The sequence below is a fragment of the Gymnoscopelus microlampas genome (assembly GCF_963454915.1).
Source record: "Gymnoscopelus microlampas genome assembly, chromosome: 9".
NCBI classification, from domain to species: domain Eukaryota; kingdom Metazoa; phylum Chordata; class Actinopteri; order Myctophiformes; family Myctophidae; genus Gymnoscopelus; species Gymnoscopelus microlampas.
In genome coordinates this window covers 19,766,282-19,777,320 of record NC_139946.1, presented here as the reverse complement: position 1 = coordinate 19,777,320, position 11,039 = coordinate 19,766,282, and the positions used below count along the sequence as shown (strand labels likewise).

Sequence of the window (11,039 nt, the reverse complement as noted above, 5' to 3'; positions counted from 1 at the left end):
TTATTTGAGGGCACTGTCTCTTAAATACCAATCCCAGTGATATTTGCTTAACCCTGTCTTCTACCCTGAGCCGTTCCAAACTAGCAAAGTGTCTTGGAATTAGGTGGGTCATGGGTCATTAGGCAGAGAAGTAGTGGAATCAGTTAAACCTCTGTTTTGAGAGGTCTGAAACTTAGTTTTTAGTGGCCTCATTCACTAACCTGGTCATAAATAACGTGTATGTTGGGATAAGTCAATTCTGTGCAATTTGTGAAAGGGGGTGCAGAGCCATGATTTGTGAGGATCACAGGTGTCTCATTTTTGGACAAACATGTCCTCCACTGTCCTACATCGGAATTGGAAATGGAGTAATGGACACAACTAGATTTCATCCATACTGTATCCTCATCAGATGGTAAGACATAAGCTTTCATGAGATGTGATGTGGTCAATATATAAATTAATAGCGCAACAAATGGAATTGGCATGAAAGCAAAACTGTGGCCACATTTGCAGACGGCAAACAAACACGCAGAGAGACCTAATAATTCAGCTCTTAATTAGTCAACTGAAAATAAATACAAATCGGTTGAATTTGCATCATGTCTATAGGTCTAATATGCATCAAAGCAATAGATATTTTGACTTTTTCCCCACTTTTTTATATGCGCTGACAAATGTTGGGCACATACTGTAATACTTTATTTGAGGTTTGGCACTATTGTAATCGATTTTGCATGAAGAATAAGGCATTCTAATAACATATACAAAAGGTTTGAGGCATATAACGGTAAGTCTTCTCCCGAGCAGACATGAGTTTGAGTATATGTCCGGCCAAATTCACGGACAAAAAAAGATTGAAGAATCGTGGAAAAACGCGTAAATGCCGATAAGTGCAAAATATGTGCGGAAACTAGCTTAGTGAATGAGGCCCATTGAGATGTTGGAGAACCAAGAGGTGCAAGCATAATCAAAATGTCATTGCATGAGGACTCCAGATAGAGTCTTGAGAGCACTTTTGTTGACAAAATAGGAAATCCTGCCCAAAAATCTTGTTCTTTGATTGACTTTCTTGATTGTTTCACCCATCAGTTTGTTGTCAAGAAAACAGCCTAAATAGGTAACCTCTTCTTTGTTTGAGATTACTATATCATCAACTCTGACCTTGAAATCATTTGCATTGCTAAAGGTATGTTTAAAGGAATGGATTCTGTTGGTTGTAATGACAGTTTGTTATCGGAAAGCCAAGTGCATTTCCGACTCAGTCAGATTCCATGGTGGCCTGTGCCAAACCCATAGCCTGGTAAACCACCCCTCCGGAAATCACATTGCATTTGATTTCTGAATAAAAAATAAATTGAATTCCGCGACCGGGTGGTTTACCAGGCTACCAAATCCAGGCCACCCCCTGGACACGCCACTATTCACATTACACTATAGAGTACATCATTATTATGCACTACATTCACAAGCAGTGACATCTACTGGTATTGCTAACAAAACAAAACGTTGTCGACCTGTCTTTCAATGGATGGGGGGTGTTCAGTCCAATGTGGGGTGTTGGATACTGAACAGTATTTAGGTAAGCTGCAGGTATCATCAGTACAACTTGTGTGAAGTGAGAACTGTTTTTATTATTGAGTAGTCTGAAAATGGCAGTGTCATCTCACACACACACACACACACAGACCACACAGTGTGAGGTACTGGAGCGGAAGTAAGGGGCGTGGCCAGGAATTCTATAAGTGACTTGTTTTCCTGTAAAGTCGCTTGTAAATATTCATAGTTGCGGGTTGCTTTGTTTGGGCTTGCCGACGATACACACGGCGCTACCTACAACAGGTTGTCCGCAGGTTGTCCGCAGGAGAGGCGTTCCAGCGCCTCCCGCGGCCGAGTCGGGGCGATTTTGGTGCGGTAGAGAGCTGCCTTCAGAGACACCATTCCCAGGACTGGACAAATAACAGGAAAAAGCAGACAGAGGAGAAAGCATTGAGAAATGGTACTGAACTGCAGAAAAATTCAACCTTTTACTATAATGCATAGAAGGATTGATTGATTGATTGAAATGAGTTAAGTTGACATGAATTCAACTTAACTCGAACTTAACTCAGTCTCAATTCAATGGATGAAACATGCATTCTCTAGTTTGAAAATTAGACTACTAAACTCTACTTTTGATCAGAGTCATGTATACAGTGTGTGGTATGTATTTATTGTCTCCGACAGGCCGAAAGGCATGGCGAGAGTGTATGTTTTGCATCCTGTCTGTCCGTCCGTCTGTCCGTCCGTCCGTCCGTCCGTCTGTGATCAGCTAATCTCCGGCACTGTTGGCTTGATCACAGAGAAACTGTGCACACACACTCCCTGGATGCCAATTCAGAACCTCTGCCCCACATTTTTCACATGGGCGTGTTATAGCGCCACCAGGAGGCCGCTTTTTGCAAAATACATTTTTTGACAGTACTCCTGCAAAATTTGTCCAAATGTCACGCAAATCGATACACAGTATCTCTATAGCCATTAAACAAAACAGGTCTTTCAGATTTCTCATATTTCATCCTGATTGGCTAAGAATGGCTTCCAAAGTTTGCAGAAGTGCTCCGTTTTGAACAAAATGCCTCAAATCCTGAACACAGCCTGTAGTTTCCGTGAAATTTTGCACGTACATTCCCACTATGCCGAGGAAGAAATGCCACTTGAATTTTTTCAAATCAGCCTCATGGTGGCGCTATAACAGGCCGATTCGGGTTTTTACCCGTAACTGCACCAATCTGTGTACAACTTTCTATGTGCACTCCCTAGAGGCCAAGGAAGAACCTTTGCCCTGCATTTTACACACCTGCCTTTTATAGCGCCACCAGGAGGCCGACAGATTTTATCTAAATTAAACGCAAATCGTTACAATTGATCTCTATAGTCATGAGATCAAGACTGATCTGTTTGATTTTTCATATTCCATCCTGATTGGCTAAGATTGACATCTAAAGTTTGCAGGAGTAGCCCGTTTTGAACAAAATGCCGCAAATCATGAACGCAGTGTCCGATTGCCGTGAAACTTTGCACACACATTCACAGTACGTTGAGGAACAAATGCCATCCTTTCAACACGCCCTATTATAGCGACACCAGGAGGCCGATATTTACAATACCATTATTTTATTTCATCACGCAAACCGGTACACATTATCTCTATAGTCAAGTGATCAACTTGACTACTCTGTGTGGAGTTTGCATGTTCTCCCCGTGTCTCCTAGGGTAGTTAATACCCTCACAAAAACATGTAGTAATCCTGGTCACTATACTGCCTCCCCCTGGTCAGCCGGGGCGCCTGATGGAGGGGAAGGGAACTGGTTGGAATAACGTGTTCCTTCCACGCGCTACGTCCAACCAGGGAAACTCAACCCTGTCAGGTGACAAGAAGGTCAGTTGGCTCTCATGCATTGAAGGAGGCATGAGCTCGGCCCTGGCCTCCCTAGGCTGGTGGGGGGAGTGTAGTGCCCAGGATCACTTAGAAAATTGGCACCGGGTGAAAAAAGGGGTTACAAAATCGAGGGATAAAAAATTAAGTATAGTCAAGTGATCAAGACGGATCCGTCCGATTTTTCACATTCCATCCTGATTTGCGAATTCAGAACATTGCTGGCCCACACTAACCTACCTGACCTGGCGGAGACCTGTGCTCCGAGGAGCACTTTTTCTAGTTTTGTTTATTATTCTGGTGTCAGCATGTTGGCACTGGAAATATAGTCCATGAGCCAGACAAGATTTCATTATCGAAAGAGTGGGCAAAACCAAACCTATATTAAATTGTTCATAGGGTCAATACGAGTAAATAAATATATGATAACCTCACCACAGGAGCAGCTTTTTCATGGTTATCACACATTTTGTTATTTTCCCCATACGTACACGACAGGTGAAAAAATGACAACATTTAAAAAAGAGTTATCATAATGAAACTTCCTGAGTTGATTACTTACATGAAGACAATGATTTATCGTATCACAAGTTTTCTGAAATTGTATATTGTATATATATATATGTATATATATTTTAAATTGTGTCTGAATAATCCCGTAAGGGATGGGCTGTGAAAGGCAGCCAGACACGAAAATAAAATCATTCATTCATTCATGCAGTAGTAGCCTACTGCACCTTTGCTCATCGCCATCGTCAGGTCTGCTGTGAACAAGCTTTAGAATGATTTGCCTCTTGTAAACCAGGCCACTGATGAAGACAATGATGAGGGGGATGCTGATAAGGAATAAAAAAGATCCATCTGGAGAAAGTGAGAGAGATACAGTAGAATGAAAGATGATGAGGAGGGAAGGGAGAAGTTTAGTTGGGTTTCACCAACATGGATTCAATTAATCCTGGTTTAGAATTAATCAAGGGTTACTAAATCTAGGTTTAAACAGGTTTATAATTAATCTGAGATGTTACACTATTTAATTTTAACCCTGTATTAGATAAGCCATGTGTGTCTGCCATGATGGATTCCTTATAAACTAGAACTTTTTAAACAAATGTCTTGTGAACTTGCTACTTGTTAAAGCGGCCACAGTTACTACTGCTGCTAACACTGCTGTAATACCTTGGGGTAGTAATTGAGCACCCTGTAGTAGAAAACCACAAAGCTACTATAGAAGCTGAGGAAGTGGTGGCTTCGGCAGTTTTTTAGGGATTCTGCCTAAAGAGAGTTTTTTTTAAAAAGCGGTGGCTGCTGTGCATGCACTTGCATGGTGCCTGTGAGTGTGTGTCCGTGAGGTAGGCTATGTGATGCCCTTACAGGATCAACCAAACGGGTGAAGTCTATTGATATCATGTTGTGAGATTGTAGATCGCCTTTTTTCGCCGAAGAGATTTGGTGTAGTGGGAAAAGAGGAGACCAAGTACAGAGCCAAATCAAGTCAAATTTACTGTGTGTTTAAATGTCTGAAAATGTATCCAGGCAGCAGATTATTCGAAAATATATGTAAACACATTAATTTACACAATGCTGTCAAACAATTCTATGAAGCTATCTATGTAATCTATGAAAATATTTAATCTACAACACAATTTTATATAATATATCATTGCTGTCCGGCAGAAACTAGCTAACTCGTATTAAAAAGCGCTTCTGACAAAACCAGCTAACTCCATTGGATCCTCAAACGTTCTGCTAAACCAGCTAACTCTAACTCCAGGCTCCACCCCCTTTTGACCTCCAACCTCATTGTGAGCTTGGAGGTCCATTCAGGTGTTCTTATCAATGATGAACAAAACCTCCTAACTCCACTTTTTGTTTTGTCTTTGTCATTTCCTGAAAAATGAACATTTTGGAGCTGGTTTCTTCCCGGACAGCAGATATATGTTGTTGGGGGAGGGTCCCTGCTTCATCTCTCTCTCTCAGCTAAGGGGTCCTTGGCCTGCAAAAATGTTGAAGACCCTTCTTGTAGAACAGTGGTTCTCAACCTTTTCAGGCCGCGATCCCCCAAAATAATCATATTTGAACTGGGGCCCCCCACACCCTGACAAGCACTTGGAATTGCAGGAGTTGAGGCATTACATTTTGTTTGACTCCGTTCCACAGATAAATATTGTGAAAATAGCAGATCTCCTAGCTCACAACACCTCACAATGCGAGGCGTTGTGAGCTTGTAGATCGGCTATTCAAAATTGTTGGCTCTTTCTTATATCATTTGACAATTTGGCCAATGTTTGACCAGTTTTTATAGTATAGTTTCAGTTTGTCGATTACTTTTGATGCAGTGATGGTGTTTTTTCTTCTTTCTTTTTTACATATTAAAAAGGTCAAAAATCATGTGGGGACCACCCTGGGGGTCCCGATCCACAGGTTGAGAAACACTGCTCTAGAATGAAGACATTGTACAATAAGTAATTTTTGCACTCACCAGTTTTTTCAGTGTTACTCTGCTTACTCTGGACACTGGTGGGCACTGGAACATCCATATTCCAATCAATGTCAAATAAATGTAAAATAAATAAATTATTATTATTATTTTATATTATGTAATAATGAATTAGGGATGACCACATTGAATCTTTCAAACCACTGTACTGATTAGCGCCAACTTTTGTGCACACTGCAGTAGGCCAAAAGGATCTTATATCTTCAACGTTTTCTTTTTTACCAGCTTGCGACATGTTTTCGATCATTGGCTGTCTTTTAAGCCAATGGGGATACTTTCCCATACTCTGAACAGGCGGTCTCGTCCTCCCAAGCTATGGCTACTATGGCTACTAGACACGCCTCTCGCCTCTATGGCTACTATAGACGGGTTTCATGTTTGTAAACATTGAGAGGATATGACCGCGCAGAGGAGGGGGAAGCCTATAGGTCCGGTAGAGGGCGCCATTACCCGCAGCAGCTCTGGTCAAATGTCCATTCATAAAAGCAATGATCTTCACCGGGTTTAATGAAAGTAGATTAAATTATGCAGTTTGTAATACCTTGTTTACTCAATAAAAATGATTTGTCGAAAGTTGGATCTGTTTGTATATAATAGCAGCATTATGCCTATTATGCCTATAATAGCAGAATTATGGCTATCTAACTCCCGAACATAACAACAGAGTGAACGGCGCTCGTTTTCGTTTCCCCCGAGCATGCGCAGATTGCGCATTCTGCTCTGTGATGACGTCGCGCGGAAATCCGTCTATACACGCCTGCCGTTGGTTCAAATCACCGTGACACAGAGTAATATATAGGACTCAAGTGAAAAAATACCTCAACATTTAAGTAACGTACTTGAGTAAATATTACTTTACACCTCTGCATACGAGCTGCGTACCGTGCGTTCTGGCCTAGCAGTGTTGCCAGTGTCTGCGAGAGAAATAAGCAACAGGTCTAAGCCAATGGGAAGCCACTAGCAGTGTTGCCAGATTCTGCGAGACAAATCAGGAACCAGGTCTATGAAAACAAGCCGCGCATACACAGCAAACACACACACACACACACACACACACACACACACACACACACACACAGAAAAAAGCAAGCAAGCTGGTAAACATGACTGTGTGTCATGTCTTGTTAACTTAACATTAATACTGGAAGTCAAACACTCTAATCTGGCTGAAACCGTGCCCACATCTGGAGACCACAGACGTAATAGTGCTGACTTCATAGATGACAAACACGCTCTTAATCATAATGTCTCAAAACAAAACAAAAATCCTTACCAACAATGAGTCGAACAGTGCATTCCTTGAGTAGAACAGAGTTAACAGAGTTCCAAATTTTACATGTGTAGGTTCCTTCATCAGATGTATTCACTCTAGAGATGTTGAGGGACAAGTTGCCTTTTGTCATTTCTTTGCTGAAGAGGGATGTTCTATTAGAGTAGGAATTCTTAGAATGCTCCTCTTCTTCCCCGTTCTTGTGGATATACACATAGTGATCATCATTTTGTAGGTCTTGTCTGGTCCATTCTACAGCCATGTCAGTAGTTTCAATGGTGCGATCCTCACATGGTAGAACAGCATATTCTCCAAGAGATGCATTTACTAACTGACAGTTCCCTACAAGATAAGATGAGATGAGATACCGGTAAGATACGATAAAGATTTATTGATCCCAGAGGGACATTCAGAGGTCATAGCAGCAACAGCAGTGAGAATGAAACACAGGAGAGGTAAATGCCAAGAACCAAAATAAATAAAATAAAATAAAATGGAATGACAGATACAGAGATCTCCATTTGGGCATATAGATCGGCGGTGTGACATAGGTAAAATAAATGTACAAAAACCCCTTACCAACAATGAGTTGAACAATGCATTTCTTCTGGGATTCCTCAATTTTACATTTGTAGATTCCTTCATCAGATGAATTCACACTGAAGATTTGGAGGGACACGTTGCCTTTTGTCAATTCTTCCTTGAAGAGGGATGTTCTGTTACGGTAGGAAGGATCAATGATATCCTTCTTTTCATCCCCGTTCTTCTGGTAATACACATATATATTTTGTGTATTATTTTGGAGGACTGGTCTGGTCCATTCTACAGCCATGTCAGCATTCTTAATGTGATTCTCACATGGTAGAACAGTATTAGATCCAACACATGTATTCACTTTCCGAATGTTCACTGAAAAGATAAGATAAGATAAGATAAGATAAACCTTTATTGATCCCAAAACAGGCCTGAAATGTCATTGTTTTAGGGGCAAGGCCACTTGACTTTTGGTGTAGTCCATTTTTTGAGGGCACAAAGGCCAAATACCTGGGCAGGGAGGCCATCAAATAAAACAATGTTTTTTTTGTTATTAATTGAATCCAAGGGTTCAGAATGACTTCATTTTAAATACACAGTATAACTATCAACAAAATAAATAAATAAATACAGCTTTTCATTATTTCAGAATTCAGAATCTCAACAAGACACTGGTGTAATTTGATGATAACAACAAATGAAGGCTTTGTATTGATATGCTTTTAATGACCAAAATAAACTATTACTACTATAAGTACTACTGTGTCTAAAAACAACATTGACAGAAAAGAAGCAAAGGAGAAACTGTGAAATCAGCTGGCACACTGGGGCAGCATGGACATGTCATCACGGCCACTGTGGCCTTTGGGTATATAATTCTTTGAAGGGCAAAAGGCCAAAACGAAGGGGAGCGGCAGCCATGGCCTTCATGGTCTCCGTGAAATTCCTGCCCTGTCCCAGAGGGACTTTCAGGTGTCATAGCAACAACAGTATGAAACACAAGAGAGGTACAGGTAAGTACCAAAACAAAACAACATAGTTGGCACTGGGCAATGACAACTATGTCATTTCCAGCAATATCTAATGGAGTTCATGTGGCAGAGTAGACGTTACACCTTTTGAACACACAGGGGTGACATTAGACTAATATTTGTAATGTTACCCACTTGAGGGACATGCAGCAGATCTTGTCCAGTATATTTGTTTTTACACGTCCTGCTTGGTGACTATTTCAGATAGATGCTATCTATGTTATTTATTTGTAGAAAGATGCTATGCTATTTATTGTAGGTAGATGCAACATGTCATTTAGATACTTGTCAGGGGTGTATTCCAGAAATCTGTCTCAATATCTGTTGAATTTAAAATTGCAGTCTGAATTGATCGAGCCAGATGTAATATTTAAAGATTTCTCAAACTGGGATTGACTGGTTAAGCCAAAACATACAGGTTCACTATCTTCTTACAATAAATGCATGGAATCTCTGTACGTACATACGTCTAGTAATCCACGTATCTCGAGAACCATTCAACCAACCGACTTCAAATTCGGCACGCGGATCACAGACGACCCGAGGGGGTTGTGTGCGTCGAGTCGGTCGGATGGGCGATTGTCCAGAACCACCAGAAAAGGCTCTGGCTGTGGCCCAAATTATCCAATTTATTGCCATGGCAATCCCAGCCTAAACTTGATTTGGCAAATTCCCCACACCTGTCCGAATTCTTCAGATATTCTCCACACATTCGCCACAGACAAACGTTTAGCACTGCAAAAGGACTTTCCAGAACTGCTGAGCCCCCCCATATGCCCATATATGGGCATGCCCATATGCCCAATCTCCTTATATGGGCATGAAAGGGACAAGGACATACAGATACAGATCCCTAGAAGGCCGATGCCCAACGGGCACCTGACTAGTTATCTTCTAAAGGCATGATCAGTCAAACTGGTTAATTAGAACATGGTTAATTCATTATTATGGAGTCTGGAGACAGCTAACTAGCACGCTTAATTTTTCACACCCATTGAACAAGAGATGATCATAATCACATGAATTAATTATTTCACAAATTTCAGAACCATAGACATAGCCCTTATTGGATGATTAAAGGAGCACCTCACCCATTTTCAACCTATCCTCAGATAATTGGTCCTTACTAATTTATAAGATTATTATTATAAGATGGCACCATTTCTGTCTATTCATTCTGTGTCGCAGAGGAGGGCTGTGGACATTTCGGAATCCTGCCTATGCCTACCAGTGACATCATCGGTAGGCAGGTTTGGTAATTTAAAACAAAGAAAATTCATACGCAAAAACAATGGCTTCTATTTCAGTGTGCTAACTCTCCAAAAAGACAAAAGCTGTTGTTTCTATTGGCTTGGAGTCTCCATTGATGATGTCATTGGTAGGCAGGTTTCTGTCCATAGCCCACCTCTGAGACACACATTGTGGCATCTTATAATGAGCATTGGTGGGGACCAATGAAGATAAGGTTGAACATGGGTGAAGTGCTCCTTTAAGGTATGTGCCAATTCATCAACTGAAAGTGGTTGTACCTGGGAGATTTGATTACACTTTGGTTTGGGCATTGTAAGCTGACTGTTCGCTCAGAATTTACTCTCCTTGGTTGACAATAATATTGTCAACCAAGGAGAATAAGTTCTGAGTCTGGTAATAAGCTAAGACTGTTATTTTGTTCACAAAAGTTCAAGAGAGTTTTATTGTCACATGTCTGTACAAGTACTGTGAAAAACGTTAGTGCTCCATAATACACAAATAAAACAGCACAAATAAACAATAAGAATAACGCAAAAAATTACGTTAGATTGAGATATTTAAGATTTAAGATAAATGTTGTTCTTTGCAGTGAGTCTCGGGCTCTCTCTAGTGAAGGGCGCTAGGACCGCTCAGTTGACAGGGCAGGCACAGTGCTTGTGCGCGCGCATGTATGTGTGTGTATGACATTTTCTCCGGTGGGCGCAGCATCATTGTTTGTGTGGCATGTCAGTCTGTTCAGCCGCTCTCCCAAAATAATTAAATAACAGAACCCTAACCCAACCCTAAAACCGAAATAACGTTTTTTTTTAAAGTGGGAAAAAGTAATAAAATCCGCCAAAAAAATCAAAAAAAATATCTCTAGTGTACTGACTATCTGTGTGTGTGTGTATCTTTTCTTGTAGGAAATATAGACAGAGAGTATTAAAGACTAGGACACTAAAGCCATATCCAGGGAGAAGTTATGTTAAGCCTTGTTTACTTTAGACTTCTACTTCATGCTTTTGTTAAATCTAATTAATCGTTTTTTTTCCCGAACTGTGATGTTGGGAAACTTTTGTT

General features: G+C 40.8%; 1 protein-coding gene across 1 annotated transcript in view; it reads right to left on the bottom strand.

Moving 5' to 3' along the window:
• Positions 1-603: 603 nt before the first annotated feature.
• Positions 604-11,039, bottom strand: part of LOC311052780 (matrix remodeling-associated protein 8-like) — a 32,643-nt gene continuing 22,207 nt past the window's right edge. The window contains exons 3-7 of the mRNA XM_084067986.1: positions 7,744-8,073; positions 7,168-7,506; positions 5,877-5,921; positions 4,135-4,258; positions 604-1,928 (exon numbers count right to left, since the gene is read on the bottom strand). Of these exons, the coding sequence (XP_083924112.1) occupies positions 1,760-1,928; positions 4,135-4,258; positions 5,877-5,921; positions 7,168-7,506; positions 7,744-8,073 (1,007 nt within the window). The 3' untranslated portion in view covers positions 604-1,759. The remainder of the gene's footprint in view (positions 1,929-4,134; positions 4,259-5,876; positions 5,922-7,167; positions 7,507-7,743; positions 8,074-11,039) is intronic.